Source organism: Amphiprion ocellaris, chromosome 22 (assembly GCF_022539595.1).
Source record: "Amphiprion ocellaris isolate individual 3 ecotype Okinawa chromosome 22, ASM2253959v1, whole genome shotgun sequence".
Classification (NCBI taxonomy): Eukaryota; Metazoa; Chordata; class Actinopteri; family Pomacentridae; genus Amphiprion; species Amphiprion ocellaris.
Window position 1 is genome coordinate 22,994,564 of NC_072787.1, and position 27,699 is coordinate 23,022,262.

At 40.3% G+C, this 27,699-nt stretch overlaps 2 protein-coding genes across 7 annotated transcripts in view; both read left to right on the top strand.

Annotated features, from left to right (window-relative positions):
- LOC111580144 (gamma-aminobutyric acid receptor subunit rho-3) overlaps window positions 1-6,115 on the top strand; it is a 49,217-nt gene extending 43,102 nt beyond the window's left edge. The window contains exons 9-14 of one of the 2 annotated variants that reach the window (XM_023287754.3): window positions 634-716; window positions 843-980; window positions 1,366-1,518; window positions 2,075-2,136; window positions 3,026-3,157; window positions 5,241-6,114. In XM_023287754.3, coding sequence (XP_023143522.1) covers window positions 634-716; window positions 843-980; window positions 1,366-1,518; window positions 2,075-2,136; window positions 3,026-3,157; window positions 5,241-5,543 — 871 coding nt within the window. In that variant the 3' untranslated portion in view covers window positions 5,544-6,114. Of the gene's footprint in view, window positions 1-633; window positions 717-842; window positions 981-1,365; window positions 1,519-2,074; window positions 2,137-3,025; window positions 3,158-5,240 lie in introns of both variants that reach the window. The other variant, XM_023287753.3, reaches the window with a different exon arrangement.
- A 1,215-nt stretch (window positions 6,116-7,330) lies between these two features.
- LOC111580142 (la-related protein 4B-like) lies at window positions 7,331-27,081 on the top strand. 5 transcript variants are annotated; one of them, XM_035956054.2, is made up of 16 exons: window positions 7,331-7,446; window positions 9,319-9,491; window positions 15,141-15,276; window positions 15,363-15,488; window positions 15,629-15,677; window positions 15,942-16,078; window positions 16,432-16,535; window positions 16,803-16,913; window positions 17,961-18,230; window positions 19,056-19,138; window positions 19,224-19,427; window positions 21,437-21,506; window positions 22,414-22,533; window positions 22,646-22,710; window positions 22,963-23,032; window positions 25,896-27,081. In XM_035956054.2, exons 2-16 carry the CDS (start codon window positions 9,399-9,401, stop codon window positions 26,001-26,003), a joined length of 1,746 nt encoding a protein of 581 aa, XP_035811947.2. In that variant the 5' UTR covers window positions 7,331-7,446; window positions 9,319-9,398; the 3' UTR covers window positions 26,004-27,081. The 5 variants fall into 5 exon arrangements, with proteins under 5 accessions (XP_035811947.2, XP_035811946.2, XP_054863228.1 ...); XM_035956053.2 differs by lacking the exon at window positions 7,331-7,446 and adding an exon at window positions 7,615-7,788; XM_055007253.1 differs by lacking the exon at window positions 7,331-7,446 and adding an exon at window positions 10,641-14,364 and having other exon boundaries at window positions 9,353-9,491.
- Window positions 27,082-27,699: the final 618 nt, after the last annotated feature.

Consider the following 27,699-nt stretch of genomic DNA (forward strand, 5'->3'; position numbering starts at 1 on the left):
TTTGTGAAATTTTATGAAATCATGTACATTTTTAATCAGAAAATCAGCTGTAAACTAAAACATTTTTATCCTTTTGAGAATAAAACACCTTAAATGTAACATCCATAAACAGATGTCTTGATATGACTCTGGCTTTATGTTTGGGCTCTTTTCATGTTGCAGATATCTATATTACAGATAATTTTTAGTATGAAACACACACAAAAACTATACATTTATATTTAAAAATACATACCAAGATGATGTAAATTCTGTCCACATGAAAAATCTGTATTTTTACTGTATTTAAGTCATCAATATATCATTTTACAGATACTTTTGTTTTTTTGAAGGAAAAAAACATGTATATGAATGATACAAATGAATGTGATGTCTTGTGACAGATAAGAATGTAAACATTTAAGCTTTTTGCATGAATCTCTAAGTAACTGACAAGAATTATTAAAAGATCCATTGACACCTTCTTCATTTTATTCTCCTCTTCGCTGCCATCTCACCACAAAAGATGGCTGATGGCTGAACGAGCTGTAGGGAGGGCGCCATGTTGTGCTCTGGTTTCCGTGGCAACAGCAGGAAAAGGTCTGCTGAGGACACGGTGAATACCTGCAGTGAGATGTGCTGTCTGTGTTTCAGGGTGACGGTGACGGCGCTCTGCTCCATGGACTTCAGCAGCTTCCCCCTGGACACCCAGAACTGTTCGCTGGAGCTGGAGAGCTGTGAGGCCACCACATTCACACAAACACACACAAACACAATGCAGCTTCTCAGGTCAAGAGCCGAGACGACGTCATCTTTTTTCTCGTCCCCGACACCCAACACCTCCCTCCTGTGTGTCGCTGCAGACGCCTACAATGAGAACGACTTGATGCTGTACTGGAAGAACGGCAACGACTCTCTGAGGACGGACGAGATCGTCTTATCGCAGTTCTTCATCGAGCACTTCCACGCCTCCAGCGGCCTGGCTTTCTACAGCAGCACCGGTGTGTGTTTGTGTGCTTGGCCTGACACTTTTATACTTACTGTGGGCTCATTTTTCACCGCAGTATAAAGTCCCACAGCAACTAGAATAAAAACAACTCTATGGTGCAATATGTAAAGCCATGAAGCATAAAAAAGAAAGATTAATTATCTAAAAAGAAATGAAATAACCTAGTATCAATATGTACAATCTTACCCTCACTATGGTTTCATTTTTCACTGGAATATGAAGTCCTGCACCTCTATGGAAACAGAAAAAAAAACCATGCACAAAAACTCAAGAGTTTTTTGTATATATGAATACAGGGTTTTACACTTGATAGCAAAACTAAAATCTATTGTTGATTATTTGGCATTCTTTCCTTGCTTTCTGTGCCTTGTTGTCAGGTTGGTACAATCGTCTGTTCATTAACTTCATCCTGCGGCGGCACATCTTCTTCTTCATGCTGCAGACCTACTTCCCCACCATGCTGATGGTGGTCCTGTCCTGGGTGTCCTTCTGGATCGACCGGAGGGCCGTTCCTGCTCGAGTGTCTCTGGGTAACATAAACATTCATGGGTGTAGATTTCAGAGGGGACACAGGGGGTTAACACCTCCCCTATAATTAGAACACAGACCGCTCTAACCTTTAGCCATAAACGCAACAATACCTCTGACAGGGCGACCTTTATCCTTCAGCAGATCAAACATACATGCTCTGAATGTGCAGGAAGTTTGGAACACGAGGGTTTATGCATTCATGAAAATGTATTTATTTATCTTTGAAGAGATGCCACAATAGCATAAAGGCAAGAAAGAGAAAATAAATCACACAAAATGGCAAGAAAATGTGTGAAAACAAGTAGGATGAAGTTTGACTCATTAACTCCTACTAGCTACATGTACAGATATCTAATAATTCACTGTCTCCTGTTTGCATCAAACCTTATATTTGCAAACTTTTGAACGGTAGTGTAGATCTTAAGAAACCCCAAGAACGCCTCAAAATGATTATATTTTTCAAGCAGTCTTTTTTTGCACATTTTCCTGAATTGTTTTATGGTTGTATGAATGAAAACAAACTGTGCTGTGATGCTGTCCTTCCTCCTCCTGCAGGTATCACCACGGTGCTCACCATGTCCACCATCATCACCGGAGTGTCCTCCTCCATGCCTCAGGTAAGGCTGTGTTTGTGATACTTCAGCAGACCTTTAGATGCACCAGAAGCATTTATATCTAGTAATATAATAATATCGTCTCTGTGTGCTTCTGTGGGCTCTTATTGTGTTGAATTTTAAAGCCTTACTGATTCTCCTTAATGCTCCCCAAGACTTTTTTTCTTGCTGCATTTCAGAACTTAAACTCCTAAATGAGCTTGTTTATAATTTCAGATCCCTCAAGTTACAATCATTTATAAAATATCTTATAAAATATGCACTTTACATTAGTATTATTATCATTTTGTGAAGCATAATAACCCATTCTCTCAAAAAACCAAAACATCTAACCTCAACTGTAACAACAACAAATTGTAATCTGAAAATTTTACATTAAAACTTCCTTGATTTTATCATATTTCCCACAAAATGTTTATTTCTTACCACCCGCATATTTGTCATAGTGTCATTTCTGAAAATATACGATAGAACCCTTAAAAACTACTTGCTATAAAATGGGAGATTTCATTTATTGCACAATGAATTCCCCTGGGGATTAATAAAGTATCTATCTATCTATCTTATGCAATATGAATGAGCTGGGCTGGGATTTGTGGAAGCTGTTAGATGTTATAAAATATCAGAAAATCTATCTATAAAAACTTAATGACCAAATTTAAGACATTAAAACACAAAAAGAGTACATTTTGGAGTTACTGAGAGGATGGTATACCCTAAGAGTCTGTTTTGTGAACTTTAAGGAACTTCTTCAATCAGTTTTCCATGTTTTTAAACATTTTTAATGCATATATGACTAATTTCATGCCATGAAAACATGGAGATCACCAAAAAGTGTAAATAAAAGATAAAAGGATTAAAAAAATATCACATAAGTGATACTGTCGTCCAGGTGTCGTACGTGAAGGCGGTGGACATCTACCTGTGGACCAGCTTCCTGTTCGTCTTCCTGTCTGTGATCGAATACGCAGCCGTGAACTACTGCACCACTCTGGAGGAGATGAGGAAGATGAAGAGGGGGAAGGTCAGACAGCCACAGGACACCAGGGATTATTATTCTGCTCAAAACCCAGAGTAAACCTTAGAATAATCATAATTTATCCTGATGTCTCCCTCTGGTGGTCAAACTGAGATGTTACATCAAAACACAAATGCAGAACTGAATGCAGCTGCTGGTTTTGGGCAGATATTTAGAATATATTTGCATTTTCTGACAAAACGTTGGAGTATTTTTGGAGATTAAGGTGCATTTTACATCCCAGAGAATCAGTCAGTGGCTCATCAGTATTTATCAATGGAAGTTAAACCACAGAGGACTTTACATGTACGCTTCTAATGACTTTACACTTTAATTGTGCATCATTTCATTGATTTTTAAGCAAATAAATAAGCAATTAAATCTAGCATTTCTGAAACAATTAGGTGCGAATCATTTGCTCAATCCATAAAAATATAATTGTCTACTTGTTTAGTTTTTTAAACAAACATATCAAACAATCTCCTTTTTAACTTTTAAAATATGAGGATTTTATTCTTTTTTTTTTTTTAAATAATAACTGATGATAAAAATAAAATAATTAGACAAGTTTGAACTGTAGGTTGAATAAACCAAAGAATGGAGGTTTTTAAAACATTTTCTGACATTTTACAGCCTTGGTTATTTGTCACAATATTAGTCTTAATATGATATTAATTGTTAGTTGCGGTCTTATAATTTTAATACAAGTTGTTCACAAACTGTAGGATCCAGAAATCCACGTATTCAACTTCATAATCATTATTGTTTTGGTAAATTAATTCATTTATTTAGTCAAAATTTTAAGAAACAAATAACATTTGATTTAAATACAGCAAAAATAGTGTCATTTTATGGTCAAACAATGTAAAAGTACAAATTATTATTTGTTATAATACATATTTTTTGGGGCAGTGGTGGCGCAATGGTTAAGTGTCTGGACTACTGATCAGAAGGTCAGAGGTTTAAGCCCCGATGCAGCCACTGTTGGGCCCTTGAGCAAGGCCCTTAACCCTTCCTGCTCCAGGGGGCGCTGTACCACGGCTGACTCCCCCAATTGGGGAAAGATGCGAAAATCAGAATTTCCCCTCGTGGGATTAATAAGGGATAAAAACCAACAATATTTTTGATGTGCATGTTATTTACAGATTTATAGTTTTGGCCTGTTTTTATTAATTAATTAAATTATTATTTTTTTGTTAGTGTGTTTGTTTTACAGTTAACATGTTAATATATTATTTTGTTCTGTATTTTCATCAGTTAATGGTAATTTGACAAAATGGGAGTCCTGTAAAATAACAGTAAATTGTAACAAAAACTAAAATAAAATTACAGTTAAAATGTTTTTAATAAAACATTTTTAAAAACTTTTTTTTTTTACAAGATTCAAATTATTAATATTATAAAAACATAAAGGAACCTATGAAAGCACTGAGAGTACTCCTCCAAGGCTGTTCATTCCCCCATATGGCATTGTCAGAAATGCAGCATTTCTTGTAGAAATGCAGCATTTGTTTTTTAGTTATTGATGATCAGAAATCACAGCAACATAGAATGTGTCATTTTAATATAGATGTAACCACAAACAGGCGTGTGTACAGTGACATCGTGACACAGGATTATTTAACAAACCCGTGGATCCAGACTATAAGCTGCATCACTGCCAAAATCTAATCAATTGGTCCTTGTGTCATTTCTGACCTTACCTGAAAATTTCATGTAAATTCGTTAGTCCATGTTTGAGTAACGTTGCTAACAGACAGACAGACAGACAGACACAGACAGACAGACAGACAGACAGACAGACGCTGATTGTCACATAACTCCGCCGCGTTTCTTGGCGGAGTAAAAACAGTAAGATAGTGTTATTTTACAGTCAACCAAGAAGAACAAATTACTATCTGTAAAAATAGATTTTTGATGTGGTCGTTACTTTTAGTTTTTGCCTGTTTCTGCTTTTTTTATTTACAGTTAACATGTAAAATATGTTTCTACAGCCAGAGGTGTCGCCCCCTGCAGGCTGTTAGAAAGAATGCTACGTCCATTTCTTTTTCTTTTACTTTGCATCTGAGTATTTTCTTTTCCTCTCCAGATCCCCTCCACCTTCAACGCCAGCCAGGCGATGGCCTTCGACGGCTGTTTCCACGACAACGACATCGAGCTGACTCCGTTCCCTCGGATGGCGCCCACCCTGACCTCCGACCCCCTCACCCCGCCCCCCCAGAACCCGGACGTCCGGCCCACGGAGGGGACTCGCCTCCGCCGGCAGCGCTCGGTGCGTGAGAACGTGGACCTGCTGGTGAGCAACAGCTACATGATCGACTCGTACTCGCGGCTGGCCTTCCCTCTGTCCTACCTGCTGTTCAACACCATCTACTGGAGCCTGTACTCCTGATCCACAGAGGCAGAGCTGGATCCTCCGAGGCTCCACGCTGGATTTACTCGTCATTTCAGGGCTCGTCCAGCTCCGTCATGTTCACTGCTGGAGAGGTTAACCTAAAAACACTGGAGTCCATCAGCAGGAACTCTCTCATTCTGCACAACTATTTCACTCAAACTCATGGAAGTGGCTTAAAACCTGAGATCACACCAACAGAATCTGATTTTTTTTTAATAATCTGTGTCTTTTCTTTTTGTGCTTCATAGTTACCTCAAGCTTTTATTTCTGAACGATGTTATTTACCCATTTCTTTAGCTACAAGGACATTCAAGTGAAAGTGTGTTTTTTTTTCTTCAAATAAAAGCTCCTTTGATTGGAAAAACAAATTACTAAACATGTAATTTATTTTATTTGATGCATTTTTAACCGATGTGCTGTAGCTGCTGCCCTGAAGTCACCGCCCTTACCGTGAATTTATCTTTAGAAGTAAAGAAATAATTTTAATCTGATCTGAAATAACTACTTCAGAAATACAATTTGAAATATTTTACTTAGAAAAATCATTGATATGGGTGTATGTGGTTCAAATTTTGCCCTTGAAAATGTCTAGAAATAACAATACTGATAATTTTGAATTGTAAAATTTCATAAAACTAGACTTTTTTTCAAATGAAAAATTGTGGGTATATTTTTTTAAAGAAAATCCAATTTAAAAAAGAGTTTGATGGTTGAAATGCAGACACCAAAATGTAATTAATTTAGACTTAATTACTTATTTTAATCCAAAAGCTAAAAAAATTTAATTTTATTATATTTATATCAATATTAATAATAATTAATTGTGGTATTATTACTAAATAATAGTAATACTATTAATATTTAATATTTTATCATATTTTATAATTTAATTGTATTTTTATGACTAAAATACACTAAAATCATACAATTGTATGACCAAACAACAACAAAAACATTAATTAATAAAAAAGCAGACTTTTTATGTGGACATTGACAGTTTTAATCATTTAGTTACAGTTAACATATAAATTTATACTTTAATTTTAGCAGTGACTATAAAATACAGTTTTGTCCTGTATTTTTAATATTAACTTTTTTAAATGAACTTGTATATTGATTTTTTTCTATGATTTTACTTGATATTAGCAGTAAATTAACAACACATCTTTAAAATAGCAGTTCAAACAAATCTCACGTTTTTAATTTGCAATATAGATATTTTTTCTTTCAATGAATTAATAGTTGATCTGTAATTTATGTCAGTTATAAGAAAAAGCATAATTTTTTAAATCTATAATTTAGATTCTTTTCCAAATAATGACAAATATCTAGAAAGTGGCTGATTTTAATGAAGTATAGTAGCATCATTTTCTGATCAAACAATTAAAAAATTATTATTGATACAAATCTATTTTGATGTAAACACTATTTACATTTTAAATGCAAATAATATATTCGGTATTTGTCTCAGTTATCATAGGTAAATTAATACAGAAGGAGAATTGTGTGAAATAACAAATTAATTCTAATTAATGTTAGATTAAAATAATTTACAATGTATTCTCCTTTCGCATAGCTCCTTAAATTTCACAGTTACTGGATTTAAATATTATTATTATTATTATTATTATTATTATTATTATTATTATTATTATTATTATTATTATTATTATCTTTGTTCCAGGAGTCATAGTTTTGTAAGTTAATAAAAAATATAAAAATATAATATTTATTATCATTTTCGTTTTTTTTTTTTTTAACTACAGTTTCCATGGCAACCACAGAGTTCAGCGAGAAAGTTAATGGGAGGTTTTAGACGAAGAGAAGGAAGTCTCGCACCGGTAAACTTACCGTAAGAAAGCCAGAAACCAGCCAGACTTCTGCTCGGTCCAGGTGACAGGTGAGTTCTGAGCCACAGCCGAAGAAAACATCCCGGACCGAGGCCGCTGTTAGCAGTCACGGCTAGGCTACGTTAGCATGCTAGCTAGCAGCAGCCGTTAGCCCAGTTGATGCTACCGTTCGATTTGCGGACGTTAACCGGGTCAGTCAACCGCAGCTGGGAGGCTTTTCAACCGAAATGCTCCTCACACCGAGGAAGATGGGAGGTTTTCAGCTCGGGTAGCTTCACTCACAGTTGGACAAATTTGTTCTTAAAAAAAAAAAAAAAAAGTTTTTTCTCTCTAATTAAGGTTTTCGGCGTTGAAGACCGTTTAAAAGGCGAATTACTCTGGATAACGAAAAGGTAAGATGAAGCTAATCTTGAGCCTAACGGTAGATATTTCTAGTTAACAACATGGATATTCACTTAAAGCTTTAAATCTAAAGTTTTAACCACATATGTGCATCTAAACTGCCTGTTTTAACTCGTCTTAAATAAGAAAAGTCTCTTTAAATGAGCCGTTAGCTTGCCAAGTGCAGAGCCGTTAATATCAGTTTGTGTCAGAAAGTATGAGACATCGAGGTGACGTTAATAAGAATTAAATGCATTTACCCTACACAATTTCCCTTTAATTAATTGTGAGTTTTGTTATTTTATCTGATAACTTGTTATTATGTCTGTGTGAAGGATTTAAACAGTGTTCAAAACTGAGTAAACAGTGATACTGATGGTTAACGGGGTCACTTTGGGTTTTGCATTGGATGTTAAGCTGCTGATTTCTTGCTGTAAAAGACTAACAATTTGACCACAATACATTTATTTTTTTTAAAGATTTCTTCGCCATATTCTTGGGAAATATAGTCCTCTAATCTTAGATGCCTTTTTAGATTCAGTTTGAATGTGGACAAGTCAACTTAAATTGGTTTAAAGTCGAAATTTGGCAGTTAATATCAGTTTGTGTCATGAAATTTCTGTGTGACCAGAAGAAGTAAATGCTTTTCCCCACACATCCTTTACCAGTAAATATTTATGAGTTTTCACCCGAAATTTGTGTTTTATGTGTTCTATTATAAGATGTTAAGCGTAATATTTCAACTTATTTGGTAGCTTTGTGTTTTAAATATTATATTGCAGGGTTTTAACCATAATATTTAAACTTGTATGGTAAATTCTGTTTCTTTGTATTGTAAATTTGTGTTTCTTGTATTGGATTTTAGGGTCTTAAGTGTAGTATTTGAACTTGTTTGCCAAATTTATGATTTGGCAAATTCACTGGACTTTGGTTGATTTTTATATGAATGTCCTTAAGAAACATTTTTAGCATTTCTTTTTTCCACAAAAAATGTTCAAAGATTTCCCAAAAATGTTGAAAATGTGGACATCAGAAGTTTCACTGTGAAAATATTTTTTTTCTCCACATTTTCAAACTTTATAACGGGTCAATTTTGACCCGCAGGACGACACGAGGGTTAATCCTTTTAGCAATCTGCAACACCAGGAATTCTCTTGTTAAAGTTTCACCAGCCTGAACTGCTCGTCTGGATTTCAGTGTTTTTTCATTTTATGCAGTTTTACTTTAGTTCATTCAGCTGTTTGTCAGACTGACTAAAACATTTTCAGATGTAATTTAGTGCTCTGGTAAACCGTGAACAGCATCTGTCTTTAGATGCTTGACACAGATTAATGATAAAAGTTTTAATGAGTAATGAAAGTAGTCGTTAGTGCCAGACTGAGGAGCATCTGCTGGTCACAAACACAAATTAGGATTCTCTTCTTTCTTTCACGGCAGTTCCATCTGCAGTATTTCTCTGTTTCGGTCCTCACAAAGTACTCTACCTGTTGCAGTGTTTCCATCACGCCAGCTGGTGTTGTGATTCATTTCCTTCTCTTTAGCGTTCATCCTGCCGGTCTCCGTGGCGACCATCAACAGCAGCAGCACTCGTCCTGAACACTCACCCGCCAGCTCGTGTCACATGACGTCACACCAGAATCCACTGTATCCGGCTGATCTACAGGTGCAGTTAACGCTGGGAGACCTCGGTCCTGGATACTTCTACTTTTACCAGGTAAATCAATCCCCACCACAGACTGTTCTACTGTATTTATACACGTACTGTCAGGTGACGACTTTATGGTATCTCCAGTTTCTTTTTTGAACAAGTCTAGTCCAGGGGTGTCAAACATGTGGCCTGTGGGCCAAAAGTGGCCTGCCAGAGGGTCCAGTCCTGCCAGTGGGACGACTTTGTCAAGTGTAAAACCTACAGAGAAGACATTAACTGCTAATTGTAAATTGGTAAAACTATAAATTTAAAATAATTTTGAGACCTAAAATGAGTTTGACACCCCTGGTCTAGTCAGTTTTATTTCTGTAATTCAAAATCACAAAAGTGCCTCAAAGGGCTTTAGGGTCCATGTAGAACTTTTATCAAATTTTGCGCCTTCAACTCAGATAAGGAACCACAAAAAACAAGGAAAAAATTAAGAATTGTATCCTTGCTTCAGAACATGCTGTAGATGTTGTGTCTACAGAGTGACTGCTATAAAAGTTGATTCTAAAGTCATTCTGAGATCAGTGTTTGCAGTCTTTAGCCGCCACTACAGAGCGATCAAACTGATTGTTGAGACCCGGATGGCCACTGGTGCTTTCTGGGATTTTGGGGGAGCAGTGGCCTTGTAAGGAGGAACAGGGTGGAGGTTAAGGGGGGGAAACTAAAGCAGCGAGGGCGACACTGATGTAAGTGAAAGGGAAAGGTATCAGTGGGATGGAAAGAGGAGTGAATGGTGGGGGGAGAAAGAGGAGTGGACCAGGCTGCAGCTCTGCTCTGTGATTGGTGGGCCGCTGGACCATGTGCTGACCTCTCTCAAACTGTAGCCTAACTGGGGCTCCCACAAATTCACTCACACACACACACACACACACACACACACACACACACACACACACACACACACACACACACACACACATAAAGCAGTGTGCAGCGATCTGTTGAGTGGCAGGGACATGTGAGCTGCTTCACATTTGCTATTCTGGTCAGGGGAGGGGAAAAAGAGGGGAGGGAAGGGGAAGGGGCGAAGCAAGGGGGAGTCGAGGGTCGTTTCTCTTTCTGCATGTGGCTGAGCCGTCGTGAGGAGCTGCTCATGATTTTGTCTCATGTTGTGTAGGCTCTTGGTGTGTGTGGCCATAGCAGTCTTTTGTTTTATTCCCACTCTAGGCTGGAGAAGATGGGGTGCTGCTTTAGTAAGGAGCTCAACCCCGGCCTGCAGTCTGAGAGGAGCAGTCTGTTACAGCCCCCACAGCACGATGGGCTGAATGAAGCAACAGAGCAGGTCAGGCAACACGCTGCTGCTGTAGCTCAACATGTGTGCCTGGAGGAAGAAGAGAAACGTGCGTCAGACAGACCGGCCCGGGGGAACCCTCTGGACGGAGAGGAAACCCACCCAGAACTGGACAACAAAGTTTGTACGGAGGCGGTCGTGGTCAGCAGGGACGACACCCAGCAGACAGAGAGGGATCTTCAACCAGCGAACACTCAGGAGGAGACGGCGGCTATTATTAACACAACCAGCAAAAAAACACACACAAACACGGACACAGTGGCAGGCGTGACACGCTCCGCCATTCCCAGCCCCAAGTCGGCTCCCTATATGGAAGTGTCCACACACCGTCCAGTCAAACAGAAGATTCTGGACAATGCCACGCTCAGGGCTTTATGGTTCAGTCAGGCTCCAGAGGGGCAGGAGCTGCACAAACCGGCCCTCTCTTTGTCAGCTCCGTCCAGGTTAACCTCTCCTCCCTGGCCAGGCAGCATCACAGAGACTGAGGTGTCACATGACCGGCCTCCGTTGGTCAGCGAGTGTCAGGGGACACGGCAGGATTCCCCCAGAGCAGAGCACAAGGAGGAGGATGGCGAGGACGTCTGCGTCGTCGCGACAACACTGTGTCAAGTTTTGGAAACGAGGACCCGCAGCTTCTACAGCATTTGTCCGATTGACGCAGACGACCTTGAACATGACCAGTCCCAAACAGCTGGAGCAACACAGTCAGTGCTCACAGCTGAAGCAGAAACAGCTGCTCCGCCCTGCAGAGTGGAGTCTCCGCTCTGCAGCCAATCACACTCAGCGGCATCTACAGCCTGCCACCACACACATGTCACAGAACCTAAAGTGACCAAGCAGTCACATGGAGAGGAAGCAGCTTCTTTGCAATCACTTGCTGCTCAACACTCTTCCATCATCTTGTTACAGACACATACTGATAATTCGCTGTCAGCAGAGCAAACCGTCTCAACACAACCTCAGCTGGTGGATCCTCTGTCTGACACGCTGCCTCTCACCAGCGATCACATACACAGCGAGGACCCTCAGGCATCTGCACCCAACAGCCCTCAGCTTCAAGCTCTGAATTGGCAGACAGCTGTGAAGGGCACGGATGAATTCACATATGATGCTTCCAGCTCAGTGATGGCACACACAGTTGGAAATACGTGTGAGGAGGAGGAGGAGGAGGAGAGTGAGTGTGCAGAGGGTGAGGCAGTGAAGGAGCCAGAGGACATAACAGTTACAGAGGACAGTGTGAGTGTGGATAGTGGATGTAAGACAAGTGTGAGTTCAGAGGAGGAGATTGTGAACTTGAAGGACCCCAGAGCAGTGGAGGGAGACTTTAATACCACAGAAGAAATAGTGATCAACTTCCAGGAGAAAGGAGCAGATCAAACTGTGAATTCTGACTTCAGGCCTCTGGACGTCCATCTGCCTCAATCTGAACTCAGTGCAAAGCAGGACGTCCACAATTCACATTCAGACACTAGAACTCCTGAACTGAATTCTTCCTGTCAGAACCCCGTATCTTTAGAGTTCCAGAAAGAACAGGGGGATGCTCTCTGTCTGCCTGGAGGACGGACTCAGCTGGAAGAACCCTCCCAGCAGAGCGAGCCCATCCCTGTGAGAATCCACGCTTCAGACGGTGATGTTGGTCACAGCGGCACAGCAGACACAACTCTCACTGAGGTGTCGTCGTTTTCCACCATCTCCACGGCGTCATCACTGCCCACTGAGCTGATCGCCTTCTGCTGCCACACTAATGTGACACATCTGTCAGATTTAACTAAAATCCAGCAGAGTGGATCCATCAAAACTGATGTTAATTCAAACCATCCAACATTTGAGTTGAGCAGCATTAAGTCTTCTAGTAAAGGTACTCATCTGCCATTCAGTCAGTCTCAGAAAAGCAGTGCTGGGTTTGGTCACTGTGACAAACTGCTTGATAGCTTTGTGAAAACTGAATGTGAGGCGTTGTCTGGCTCAGATGAGCCTGTCCAGGATGTCCTGATGAGTGGAGACGACAGACAGACTGAAAAAAATCCAAAACCAAATATTGCTCAGGAAAGTAAGCATGATGAGGGAGGTGATAATCCAGCTGGTTTACCTGAAACAAGCCAAAACACCTCCCAACCGGAGATGAGTGATGAAAAATGTGACGAGTTGTTGGAACACCGTGATGACTGTGTGGTTGTAAATTCCAGCATCACTCCTCAGGGCCCTGAGAAACCTGAGAGCAGCATTGAGGATTCAAGTCACGGTCCTCTCACTCAGCCTCCTCCTGCTGAAAGTGAGCTTTCTGTTACTGCTCCCACCACTCCTCCTCCCTCCTCCTCAGCTGCCTCTCAGAGCACATCTGAGGCTGAAACTGCTGCTGCTGCTGAGAGTGAATGCGGCCAAATCCTACTGAAGACAAATCCACCACAGAAAGTGTTAGTTAAGGAATGTGAGGAAGTAGAAGAAACAACAGTTGAACAGCAGACTTACACTGATGAGCTTATCTTGATGCCAGTCAAGCACAAATCTGCAGATACAGTCGAGCAGCTCCCACACTGTCCTCATCTAACCTCTGAAAGCCCAGAAATATTTTCCTCTGACTGTACAAACCCTCTCGTTGATGCTGACAGTTTAGCTCAATCTGATCACCTGGTTGAGATGGAGATGAACACATCACCAGTACAGTACTCCTCCCAAAAGACTGATATTCATTCAGAAACAACAAATACTTTAGTTACTGAGACGCCGCCCCAAAGCATCGAGGTGGTTGATACCAGCATCTCTGACGACCCGAGCTGTCAGGATGATAGAACCTCGGCCTTAAACAGCCAGATGGACCACACTTTGATCGCAGCGGGTTCAGGTCAGATCGATCTTTATTCCTCTGAGTGTAAGAAACCTCAAGTTGATGCTGACGTACAGCATGAAACTGGTGACAGTTTACCTCAACCTGAAGATCCATCAAGCACAAATCAAATGGAAGACAAAGATGATCTTCAGATGAAAGCATCACCAGTAGAGAAGCCTGCATTAGACAGTGATGTTTGTACAGAAACTCATAATAATTTACTTCCTGAGAGCCCATCCCAAAGCACTGAGCTCCATTCTGCCCCCAGCAATTGTGACTCACACGGGATTCTTGATGACTTAAGTTGTCAGGATGACAGAACCTCAGCTTCAGACTGCCAAGAGGATCACACTTTGATGGCAGTGGACCCAGGTCAGATCGACATTTATGCCTCCACTCCATCGTACGAGATTCACCTCCTGGGTCGTGAACCATCATCATGTGCTGCTGCTGAGGAGGGAGAGAAGGAAGGAGGGATGAGGGAGATGGTGTCTGAGCTGCTGGGAGATGACGGAGACTCCTCGGTCTGCCGTCTTTATCCTCACCCCTGGATCAAGCTGGGCCTGGAGCAGAGCTGTGAGGGTTGGGCTCAGGGAGCGTCTGAAGCCGAACCCAGCCAGAGGGACGGCCAGAAGGATATCGACGCAGAGGTGATCCCAGCCTCGGTGTCAGAGCTGCAGCCCTCCATGGCTCTGCTGGGAGCTTACCCCTACAGCACTGTGATGCCTCAGGGATCCTGTGTGTGGGACTGGCACACAGATTGCACTCAGTGTGTAAGTGTTCACTCAACATGTGGGGTGGCTGGCTGGAGTGAAAACATTCAATACAGCTGTCTTATTCCCAGAATGTTTAAAAGATGCATGGGATTCTGTGAGAGAAGGACTTGAGTGTCTGAGTAATTTACATTTTTTATGGGTACACTGATGTACAGACAAAACACACTGAACAGATGACAACAAAGTGTTCATGACTGGAATGAAAGCTGGCACTTTCTTAAATACTCATTTTTGTAAAACGTTGCATATCAAGTTATTGTTCGTGCATATGGCCTTGATTCATACTCACAGCTTGACTGAAGAATGAAATAATGAATTCCAAAATGCATTGTTAATTCAGGTATATGTACATCTTCTGAAAGCTGTGATCTAGTAAGATTGAGCCAACTGATTCAGAAGTTCTCTTATCTGAAATGGTCCTCTGTAGATGGATTTTAAACAGATGGATGAAAGGTTAACACTTCAGCTTTAAGTATAGTCTGCTCTAATGTGATTCAGTAGAATAAAAAATGTATTTTTTTCTTCACTGTTAGTATTAGTGTATAGAGTATGTAGTCCTGTGGATTTCATTAATTCCAGTTACAGATTTAAGCTGCATGTTTTCTCTCTCTACTCTTAAAACTCTAACCCTGCACACACTGTTCTCTGCTTTCTTATCTGTCGTTAACCTTATTAGTCATGTCCTCTAAACAACTTAGCAACTCAGGTTTTTAACAATATTTAAGAAACACTGTTCTTTAAACATTGTGTACATTTGTGCGTTTTGTTTCCAGGCACCTGTTCCTGCTCCTGTCCTTAACCCTGATGCTGAGATATGGACCAATCACAGCTTTAACCTGAACGTCTCTGAAGCTGCCTACCCACAGCAGCCGTGGCTGCAGGTCCCCAACAATCTGACCGGTCAGGAAGGTAGGAAGGAAGGAAGGAGTTGCCTTTGCCTGCATACATGCCTGGTTTAGTAAATGATGCTAAGTTATTGTGGGGTTGACTTTTAGGATATGTGCCAGAGTTTCAGCTGCACAACATGGGACTGGTTGAGGCTGATCCATCACTGGAGTATCAGGCAGTGACCACTGAAGCCTCTGCAGTTAATGGAGAGGTTGGTGACCCACCTGTCACAGGTAAGATTCTGATTTAGTCATCTTTTTAAGGTTCATATCAACTGTATTTATGTTCCACTACAGTAAAATGAATCTAAGTTGAAGAAAAAAGCAGGATTAACGCCTCTGTGAGCTCCAGTAATGAACTCTTGTGATTTCAGATGAGATCAGACAAGAGCTGAGCACAGTGTTGGAGTCCTGCCTGACCAGGTAACAAGTCAACACACACCCAGTCCTTATCTGTAGGTTGAGGAACATAACAAGCTGTGTGTGCATTATTGTTTGACCCATATGTAAATATGTATATACATGTAAATAGCCATTTTGCCTTTTCCTTGGTTGGACAATAACACATTTATTTAGTTTTGCTGAGCTTTCACACATGTTTAAAATCTCCTAGTCTTTGGTAACCTCTCCGTCACCAACTCTCCTCAGTTCTGGATTCTTCTTAGCATTTCTTCTGTCCATCCTCAGGGAACACCTTTGCAGTGATTTGTACCTCAAGTCTCAGATGGACAGTGATCAGTATGTTTCCATCGCAACCCTGGCCAGTCTGGACAAGATCAAGAATCTCACCACAGACCTTGACCTCATCTCTGATATTCTGAAATGTAAGTTTTGGTTTCTGTGCATGTGTTTGAGTTTTTATTCAGGGTGCAGATTTTACCAGCAGCCAGATTTGGTAATCTCATGCTGTGAGAGATATGGAAGCTGAATTGGTCTGAAAAGATGTTCAATTCAAATCTTAATAAGTTTAATGTAAATAAGGAAAATAATTCATGGTAAGAATTCCTTTTCTGCAAAAACAAATTAATTCTGTCTTGATGAGAGACATTTTTCCAGTTCTGAATCAGTACAAAAGAATCACTACTATAATTAAGCAATTCAGAAGTCCAGCAACATCTTGAGAGTGATGCATGAGGTTTGTTGTCCTGAAACGTTCTGTCTTCTCATTGGTTGGCAGCCATGCCACAGATCCAGGTGGCTCCATGTGGACAGAAAGTTCGGCCCAGACAGAGCCGCTGTGTTGTCATCCTGCGTGAGATTCCTGACACCACACCTCAAGAGGCAAGAGTCCACCAGCTACACAAACACAGCACAACACAACACAACCCAACACCACCTCTCTCTGTTCAGCTGCAGTTTATACAAGTCAACGCAAATTCAGATTCTTTATGTCTTCTCAAACTGTGATATGACATGTTGTGACTAGAAACCTTTGTTTGTCGACTTCAGTGAGTGTCATGTTGTACTAATCAAGCTGATAAAAAGCAGGGAATCTTTAAAGTTAATTCTATAAGTAACATTTTCAGTGATGTTACTGTTGTTTTACAGGAGGTGGAAGCTCTCTTTGAAGGAGAGAATCTTCCCAAGTTCCTGAGCTGTGAGTTTGTGAATAATGACAACTGGTTCGTTACCTTCAAATCAGAGGCAGACGCACAACAGGTAAAATAAATCTGCCACCTCGTTTTGTTCATGAGGAGTAAAGAGATGTTTCATGAGAAGAGTTGATAGTGGAAAAATGCAGAATATCTACTTCTGTTACATATTTTGTCACATATGTAGATGGATGGATGACTGTGCTCGTAAGTTTACATACCCTGGCAAAATTCGTGAAATATTGTCCCTTTTTTTTTTTTTTTTATAGAAAATATGTTTGATCATAGAAAAACTTTTCCTTCCTTTAGGGTTAGTGGTCAGACAAGTTATTTATTACCACACAATTGTATTTGCTTTGATCATTCATGTTTTTATTAAAGAATGGAACATATTTACCAAATTTTGCCAGGGTGTGTAGACTTGTGAGCACAGCTGTATGGCCTGCTTTTCCAGCTGCAGTATTTCTATTGTCATATCGATAATGTTATGTGATATAATGATAAGTGATGAGGAGAAGATATTTCTTGTCTCGTACAGTATTCTAACTTCACAGCAAATTGCTAAAATTGTGTATTGTTAGTTTGTAACTGTGGAAGGGCTAAGAACTTGAAGCCCCTCTTTGGTCATTGATTAAACACTTGACATGTCATCTCTGCATGTCACGGTACATAATTAGAAGTTTTTTTCAATTATAAAGAGATATATCTGCCTTAAATTAGCTTTGATGTAATTTAACACTTAGAATGTGCAGATCTAAGGAGTCTCTGCCCCAATGTTTCCACTAATGGCAGCTCTAGCACACCAGCTCAAACTACACTCTACCACACAATGCAAGTTGTAATATAAAAATAGACAGAAAGCTGAACCCTGAAACTAGTCAGGATCGGTTGTTACGTATGAAACCATGAATGTTTGAATCCATGTTCTGAGACGGTCAGCGGTTTCAAGTGGAACAGCCATGGTGCTGACTCTTTTTTCCCCTCGTGATGTGTCTTCTGGTACATAAAAAACAGCATAAGACAGCTTGAGTTTTATTGAGCGAATCTTTAAGTATTATGTTTGTAAGCTTGTATCATTGTCATGATGTCTTCTATGCTTCGTTTGCATCTTCAGGCATACACATACCTTAGGGAAGAGGTTCAGGTGTTTAAGGGGAAACCCATCATGGTGAGGATAAAGGCCAAAGCAATGGCAGCCACTTCTTACGCACCAAACAACGGCTACAGACCCGCCCAGCTGGACCAGTGCACCAATCACTACTCCTACTTCCCCCCGACCACCTACCAGCAGTCCTGCCCCGCCCACATGCCGACACAACTGCTGTACGACTTGACCAATGAGATGTGGACCTCAGCTGCTGCAGAATACCAAAAATGTGATGAGGTGAGTGTTTCCAGTTCTTGAATTGTGTGGTATAGAGTTGATTAATTCTGACAGAAACATGTTTAATTTCTTTACCAACATCAAACAGATTAAAACTCTCTGCACGTATATGACTCAACCAGAACTCCACTCATTCCTATGTGAGCCTCTACCCTCTCTGATGTGTCTGTGAAACTCCATCTTGTTTTTCTGATCTCAGATTTTCCTTGAGTACATTGAAAATGTTTAATTTTTTTGGTGAGTGACGGAGAGACTGTGTGGCAGGAAGTTGGAAAAATGAACAGCTGACAGGCTGTTAAGCTGTTTTACTACGTTGACAGTAAAAATCGTGTGAAAGTGTAATTACAAAATCAATTAGTTCAACAAGATTAACACGCTATCTGTGTAGCATACAGACAACACACACACTGTAGTGGTTCATACGGCCTGTAACAACATATTTCTACTAAACTGGCTCCACATGTGGCAGAGCAACCTCCTTCCTTATTCCTCTCCATGTATCCTTAGACCTGTTTTAGTAGCAGTAATACTTCATACACATACATAAAACTGGACATTAAAAACCTCTGAGTGACGTTTCCATTCATCCATAATGACATTTCCTTGCATTGAACAACAGGGGACTCAGTTAATTATTGTCCTAATTTGCAGACATGCAGCCAAACTATGTGGAAATGAGGCGTGAGAGTAGTAGTTTTGAGTTTATTTTCTTTAATTTGTGGTTAGCGTTGCTGTTTATGGCTCCCTGAATGTGCGAGCAGCAGCCATGTGGTTCCTCGTCGTGTTTTGTCTCAGAGGTGATTAAGCTGTTGTTGTTTTTGTCAGCAGCCTCTACTGCTGATGGATGACTTCATGAACGGGTTTGCTACAGCTACCAACTTCAAACCAAACAACTCACACAGGCTCAGGTAGCTTCTCTTCTGTCTCTAGCTGCTTCTTTGGTTGTCATCTGTGGCTGTCGCTGGCCAACATAATGTTTTTAATTTCTTCCAGGAGAGGATCGAGGTGGTCAAACTCTGACCGCTGGCAGTCTCAACAGAATGACTCCTCACAGTCTTCAGAGCAGCCATCGGTGGATCACTCTTCCTCTCTGAAGACGGGTCGAGGCCGTTCGCGAGGCAACTCACGCCGTTGGGGCAGAGGAGGAAGGACGGAGGCGAACAAGCAAGTCATGTCACCAATTTCTGAACCAGGAAGGTAACAAAACATCAGTTTGTCTTCACGGCCTGGCGTTTAGATATCCATCCCAACCTAATCAGTGTTAATGTGGCAGAAAATGATCCAATGTAAACTACATTTTAGCCATATTGTCCTTCCACTTTTGATATAAACAATATTTTAAGTGAACATAATTTGGTTTAAAGCTGCAATGCAACACTTTTGTCTCCTCCTTCTAGCATTGCCATAAATCTTTTGTTTTTCCTTAGACTGTTATCCTTTTTCTTACTAATATCTTTTAATGTGGAGCATCAGAAGCTTTTCTTGGATGCTTCCTACATTTTTTCTTGATAGGCTTCACCACAGTGCTAGCTGTTGTAGCCTTCACAGTCTCTAGCTACAGTGGCTTCCTTCTTCAGCTCTGGCAAAGCAATTGTTGCTGTTTAATACAAAACACATTACTACCAATGTGTGTGCATCACCACAGAAAATATATTTCAAACTCTGTGATAATATGAAATACAAAGAGATTTATGTGAGCTCGTTTGGCCTGAATGTAACATAAATGTTTATTTAGAGGCAGAAGTCTAACCTGTAGTTAGCTTCTTTCGGTCCTGACCAAGAACAGAAATAGTAACTTCCTCCTTGTAGTTCTGGTCTGTTTCACGTTCTCATTGGCCTCTTACAAAATAACCAAGAGCTGTAAGTCTGAAGCCAAATGGACAACAACAAATATCCTCAAAAAAAAGTTCCTGAAAAATCAAACTATAACTAGACCTTATGTCATAAATTATGTTAAACAAGTAGAGTCAAGGACAAAATGAATAACATTTATTGTAATACTGCTAAAATCACATGTACACTTTCACAAAACCCTGTATTTTTTCTGCTTTACTTCTGTTTCACAAACAAACTTGCAGCCCACTGAGTTTTTGTTGACAGTCTTGACATGAGCCCAAACAAAGGGGCAGATGTTTCAGAGTTTGTTTGTAATTTTTGTACTAACTCCAGCCAAGAAATGTATGTATAATATCAACTTATCCTGAAAAGACAGAAACTGGGCCAGGACTGCTGGGTTTTTCTCTGCGGGTTATTCATTTTTCTCAGTGCTCATCTCTCTGCATGCAAATGTTTCAACAAAACCATTCCATGCGCCACTATTTTGAGGAAACACTGAAACTGAGTCCTTCATCTCGCTCTGTCCAAGATGATTGTGATTGGTTCAAAGAAATACAAACAAAGCAGAGCGTTTTTGTTCTTCTTATTGCAACACAATTCTACAGAACAGAGCGGCTAAGTGAGGCTAGGTGAACTATGCTCACTTCTCTGGGTGCATGTTAAAAGTCAGGCTGCAGCGTTTGGCATTAACTTCCATCTTTGGCTGTCTGTCTTGCTGATACCAAAATAAAATCCATCCATTATCTATACACCGCTTAATCCTCATCAGAGTCGTGGAGGGGCTGGAGTCTATCCCAGCTGATTTAGGCTAAAGGCAGGGGACACCATGGACAGGTCACCAGTCTAACACAGGGCTACATATAGAGACAAACAAGCACTCTCACATTCACACCTATGGACAATTTAGAATCACCAATTAACCTCAGCATGTTTTTGGACTGTAAGAGGAAGCTGGAGAACCTGGAGAAAACGCACACATGCACAGGGAGAACATGCAAACTCCATGCAGAAAGAAGGCCGGGAAGCGAACTGGGGACCTTCTAGCTGCAAGGCGACAGTGCTAACCACCAAGCCACTGTGCAGCCCCCAGAATAGTACCAGACAATAATGAAGTGTGGAGGAGATGAAAGTAATGCTGACTTTTACACATTTGCAGAGGAGAGGAATGACCTGATCCTTTATCTCAGCTGGTCAAACCCAGACTGAACCACTTTGTCTAAGTCTAAAATAACATCTACGTCGCAGACCTTCCAGATATTACTTGAATAGGAATCCAGACTAGAGGAAAATATTGAATGCAGAGATATTAATCAGACTTTCCTCAGAGCTGCAGTAACTCTGCTGCTCTCCTGTGTGTCTCTGCTCTGAAGGAGAGGAAACTTCAGCCAGAGGAGGAGAGAGAACCAGAGATCCTGGGAGAAATCCACTCACAGCAGTCAGGTAAGTTACTGGCCACTTATCAGGTCTGATACTTAGTATTGTTTATGATTAGTATTATGTTTTAACAGCTTCCTGATAAAATAAGGCAGTTTAAAACTGATGCAGCCACCTCCCTTTTTCTGCAGTGATCTGACCACAGCATCTTCTACCTGGTTACATGTTATTCATAATAACTCAGCACTGAGGGATAAATGTTGAAATCTTCTCTTTTAATTAAATACATTTAAAACATCAAAAACAAAGGCAGTTCAACAAAGTTTTGTGTTGGATTTTGTGCCAGTCCACATTTCTACACCAAGATTTTTACATATTGGGTCTGAAAAACAACACATCAGTTGATCCCTAATAAGCAGCTACAGATCATTGTTGATGTTTTAGTTCACTTTAGGTGCTTTTCCAGCAGCACCGACTCGACTCGACTCGGTTTAGGTCGTGTTCCATTACAGGTAAGTACCACCTCATCATGGGTGGAGTCATCATAGCACGGCGGCCCGGAAGTCCCTTAACGTCATTTACGTGCAACACAAATGCAACACAACAATGAAGGACATGGAGGCGATGGTAAACCTGCTGCTCAGTCTGTGGCTTTCTGTCAGATTCAAAATAAAAGCACACCGTCGCTGTTGCTAGTTTTTTTTTAAATGGCAGGTTTGGCTTTCGTGAAGGAGTCGCTCTCATGTGTCGTCACTCCCTGTCCAATCAGTGGCCTGCACTCTGTAGATGTCACATAATCTGCTCCACTCAACTTGCTTGGAACCCCGGCCGAGTAGGTGCTAAAATAGTACCTGGTACTACGTCCTGATGGAAAACCTCACAGACCGAGTAGAGTCGAGCCGAGCAGGTGCTAGTGGAGAAGCGCTGTTCGTTGAGACTTTGTGTTGACTGTGTGTTTGTGTAAAATGCACAGAGTCAAACGCCTCCTCGTCAGCCGTCTCCTCCTCTCGAACTCGGCCTGACGAGTTTCCCTCCTCTTTCTACGGCGAGCAGCGTCACAACAACCAGACCTGCTGCCAACAGCAACACCGAGGTTTGTTCACCGAGTGTCGTGTCATCGAGGGAACTTTTCATCCTCAGAATCCAGACTGTGTAAAGTCACAAACACACTCGTAAATGCCCTGATGGTGGGACTGTGTTTTCAGGGTCCAGTGAGAAGCAGCAGCTCCAACACATCGCTGCCAGCAGAGCCTGATTCAGCCCCTCAGCAGTGAGTATCTCTGAGACAGCAGCTGGATGAGACTCTCCTCTGGCTGTTCCACTTAATGCTCTGTTTTCACCTTTCCTCTACATTTCTTTACTGTTCATTCTTACTTTAGACACCATTACCAATCCATAGCCACAGCCAGGCCTCTCCACTTATTGTGCTCTGAAGCTATTTCATGTGTTTAATGTGCAGAACGTTTTCCAGCTGTCCTGGCTCCAGCTGTGTGTGTTGAGATTGTTCTGTTTGTCTCTGTAGGAAAGTGAAGGAGAGTGTAGAGGTGACCAGTGAAGTCAAACCAGTTCAACTCCCACAGGAACCAGTCACAGTAAGACTTCATTTATTTTCACCTACTCTGTTGTGTCATTTGTTTGTATTCAACTCTTCCACCACACTATTTACCCTGACATATACCAGATAAGTATATGTTTTGTGTTAGCAGTGTTTAACCCTCCTGTTGTCTTCATTTACAGGCACCAAAAAGATTGTTTCCTTGTCTGAAAAAAATCTAAAAATTCTGCAAAAAAAATTCCCCAAATTTCTGAAAATTTGCAAAACCTTCAGGAAGAAAATTCCAATAATTCCTTAAAAGTTTCCCTTAAAAGATTTATTTTAAAAAAAATTTGACAATAAAATTCTTGTAAATATTTTCAACAAATTAGTAGAAATTTTCCCAAAAAATCCTAAAAATATCTTAAGTGATTAAGTGATTCCATATATATCAGTAAAACTTCTAGTATTTTCTTTAAGAACATTCACATAAAAATCAACCAAAATCCACCAAAATTCGCTGGATTTTGGTTGATTTTTTTGTGAATGTTCTTAAGAAACATTGTTAACATTTCTTTTTATCCACCAAAAAATGTTCAAAGATTTCCCAAAAATGTTGAAAATGTGGACATCAGAAGTTTCACTGTGAAAATATATATTTTTTCTACATTTTCAAACTTTAAACTGGGTCAGTCTTGACCTGCAGGACAACATGAGGGTTAAATACATTGAAATGAATCCATCCATCCATTATCTATACACTGCTTAATCCTCATTAGGGTTGCAAATTAGTGAGAAATGGAAAATAAATTGAATTTAAGGCTGGACTTCAGGCTAGTTTTCCATGTTTAAAGTCCACCTCTGGCCACATCTGTCTGAGCCACAAAACATGCAGGAGCAAACAGCAGAACAAACTTATAAAAACAGGTTCTGTTCCTACATTTCAGTATCACTTATCATTTTTAGTTTTCACTGTCATTAGTAGTAGAAATGATGCCAGTTTTCATCTCTGTCAGTATTTATGTGGAAATGGCATCAATCAGTTACTAGAGCTGTAACTTCCAGGTTGATTGGTTTGTCTTCGTGCTCTCATTCAACCAAATTCTCATTAGTCAGACAATCTCTGGTGTTACTTTGATAAGGAGAAAAGCTGCATATCAGCAGCCTTCCAGGATTCATCCATTATTGTTGGTAGCAGGACGAACAAACTACCTGTTAACGCCCCATATCTTCTAACCAAATGATTTAATGTTTACTGAACGTTAATTTGGTGTAGTGTCAGAGTGGCTGCATTTTGTTTAAACTGATGGACAGAAAGTCAAGTTTAGTTTGTGTGTTGCAGCTCAACAACCAACAGATCAGATCATCAGACTACTGCAGCCAGCTTGTCTGTGTTTTATTCCTCAGTGGTTGTTCTGTTGAATCACCAGTTGATATATTTTCAGAAATTCTATGAATATGTGCAGCTGGTCTGATCTTATAATTTTAGTATAAAATAGCCAGATTCAAGTGATGTAATGTCTGCTTATTTTGGCTCTATATGTTGATTCATATTTAATTAAGGCTAATAATGCTGCAGGTGGTGAGAACTCTGTGTTCTGTGGAGCATTAAGCTGATCTAGAAACAGTCTGAGTAGAAACCTGCCATCAGTTGCTTTCTCCTCCCTTCAGCTCTACATACAAACGAGCCAGAACATTTTTTCCTCCTTTAGCAGAATGGTAATGAGGTGCAGCCAGATCGGTCTGTACTGCACAATGCACAATGCAGATTTTTCTTCACACGATTTCAGTCGACCAAGATTTCCTTTATTTGAATTCAGCCATTTAAGTCGGGCCATAAGAATGAGAATATTATTTAGAGCAACATCAGAGAAAAAAATACTGAATATGAACTCAACATTTGAGTTCTCTCCAGTGTTGTTTTGCTGACTTGACTATCTTTACTCTGTCTGTCTGTTACTCTGTCCATTTGTCTGTTAGCAACATTACTCAAAGACAGAGCAACAGATTTGGATGAAATTTTCAGGGAAGGTCAGAAATGAAACAAGGACCAAGTGATTAGATTTTGGCAGTGATGCAGCTTATAGTCTGGATCCATGAATTTGTTAAAGATTTCTGTATCATTGCCAGATAGCGGCACAGCGTCACTGTAACTATGACAACAAGTGCACACTACGTCAGCTGCCTGCTGATGATCACATGATTGTGATCCTACTACAAATCCACCGCTGAGGACTTATTTGTCGAAATGGCTTTTATTGATAGGTGCAGTGAAGACAGAGAGGAGAGGGGGCTTCTTCTCCCCCCTGTGGGGGGGAAGCCATGCAGCAAAGGGCTGTGAGTGGGAATGGAACCCAGGCTGCTGCATCAGGGACCAGCTCCTGTACGGGGGTCGCTTAACCCACTGAGCTATACAGGCACCCTGTGTGGGGGTGTTTCTGAATCCCATCAGTTCTCAACACCCGCTACATATTTAGGTCACGTGATTCGGTATCTGTACATAACACTTGCTCAGCACAAGGTCATTTTGTTTGTGGGTACATCTATATTAAATGGCCACATTCTATGTTTCCGTGATTTCTGCCACAATTTTTTCAATATTTGAACCGGCAGAAATGGTACAAGGACTGAGCAGCCTTTGTGGAGTACTGTGCTCTCTGAGTGCTTTTCTTGTTTGTTTGTGTCATGTTTTGATGCTCTTGTTTGGAACTTCTGATCGTATGTTAGGTTCATGGTCTAAATATCGAGACAAACGCGTCAATACATCCCGATTTTAGATCTATATCTATGGAGAGCAGAACAGAAGAGGAGTTCTTGAAAAGAGTATTAGAGCGACATGATTGGTCATGACTGCTGCACTTGACAACCTCCACTGATGAAAAGAACTGACTGTGATCCTGCTTTGTGCTCTGGTTGTCCAGGAGTCCAAGAAACCAAGTTACGCTGAGATCTGCCAGAGAGCTTCATCCAACGAGCCGCCGCCTCCCGCTGGCCAGACGTCCTCCGAGGAAGAACACATCGTCAGATAAGACGGACAAAGAGACGCTTGTGAACTTTTTTCCTTTTTTTTTTTGATCTTATGAGTGTCTAAAAATGTAGAGTTGTAATGTCCTGATTGTATAATTAGGCTGCGTATTGACTGTGAAGAGTAGTCTGTGAGCACCGTGCTGAGAGATTGTGAGGATTTATACCACGAAGCACAAAACACAGACTTTAAATCAACTGAATTTAGCTCGGATGTGACATGAACTCTGGTCTGACTTTTCGAAGGTTTGGGTCCGGGTCTGTCAAAGGCAACTTTTCAGGTTTTTATGCAGGAAGCTTGAATGAAGTGTAAATGTTGATCTGCTCCTTTACTTTAGTTTTATTTCTTGGTTGGTAGTTGAAGTCAGTTTATCGAGAGCCAGGTTCCATTTTGATTTATTCTTGTTTTGCTGATTTCACCCTCACTTCTTCTCTTTCCTCACTGTTGTGATTCTGAACTCCTTTTGGTGATTTTTTTCTTTCCCCCCATACATCTGTGTTATTCTTTAGCCTACCTGTGGACACACAAGATGTTTTTTTCTTTAAATATTAGTGCTCGTCACGCACGTTGTTTCCATTTTCAGATGTTAAGGCCTGTAATGAACCGAGGTCCAGTGTCTAGTAGTGAGTTTCTTACTAGTTGAGGGATCAAACTGAATTTGAAAAGCACTGAATATCAATCCTTTATCTCTGCATGATTTTTTAACATTTAATTTTAGGATTTCATTTCTGTCATATTTTTATTTACGTTAAACAGGAGTGTTTTTGTGCGCTACAGCTTCAGTTTCATGTCTAATTGATGCACCTTTGTGTTGCAGTGTTTTTATTTCACTTCAGGCCTTCAGCTGAGTGACGTAGTTACTGAGAGTCCGTAGACAAGCACTGTTTCAACACAAAGAACTTGAACTGTATTTGAGAACTTGAACTTGACTGTAGTGAAGCCAATGTTGTTTTGTTTGGAATATGAAGTTTTAAATGTAAAGCAGTTGTTGTGAAGAAAGAGCAGGCATGTTTGTGGCACGTTTCTTTGTACAGTTGTACATAATATTGAACAAATATTAAAAAAGTGCCTTTGATGTTAAAGTTTTTTGTGTTTCTATGTGTTGATTCATCTCAGCGTTTCCTCACCACACCGCTGCATTTATATGTTTATAAACAGGAACAGAACTGAATGTCCTCTTTTAAAAAATCAGTTTAACCCTCCTGTTGTTTTCATTTACAAGTATCAAAAAATATTGTTTCCTTGTCTGAAAAAAATCCAAAAATTTAGCAAAAAAATTCACCAAATTTCTGAAAATTTGCAAAACCTTCAGGAAGAAAATTCCAATAAATCTTAACAGTGTTATTTAAAAAAAAAAGTCACCCAAATTTGGCAAGAAAATTCTTGTAAATATTGTCAAAAAATGAGTAAAAATCTTCCAAAGAAATCCTAAAAATATCTGAAATGATTACAGATATATCAGTAAAACTTTGAATATTTTCTTTAAGAACATTCAGAAAAAAATCAACCGCAATCCAGCGAATTTTGCACATTTTCAAACTTTAAACGGGTGAGTTTGACCTGCAGGACAACACGAGGGTTAATGTGACTTTTCACGCCTTTATTGTGGTTCCTTGTTGTAACCAGCAGATGGCAGATGAGTCCCATTATTCCTCTGATTGTTCCATTATGAGGCTGATTTGATTCTTGGAAGGCTACAG

What these genes read in the sequence shown, in the direction of transcription:
- LOC111580142 (XM_055007253.1), top strand. Translation starts at nt 10,651, where the DNA reads ATGGGGTGCTGCTTTAGTAAGGAGCTCAACCCCGGCCTGCAGTCTGAG. An exon ending in CAATCTGACCGGTCAGGAAG is followed by an intron (nt 15,277 to 15,362) that starts GTAGGAAGGAAG and finishes GTTGACTTTTAG; the next exon opens with GATATGTGCCAGAGTTTCAG. An exon ending in TGGTGACCCACCTGTCACAG is followed by an intron (nt 15,489 to 15,628) that starts GTAAGATTCTGA and finishes TTGTGATTTCAG; the next exon opens with ATGAGATCAGACAAGAGCTG.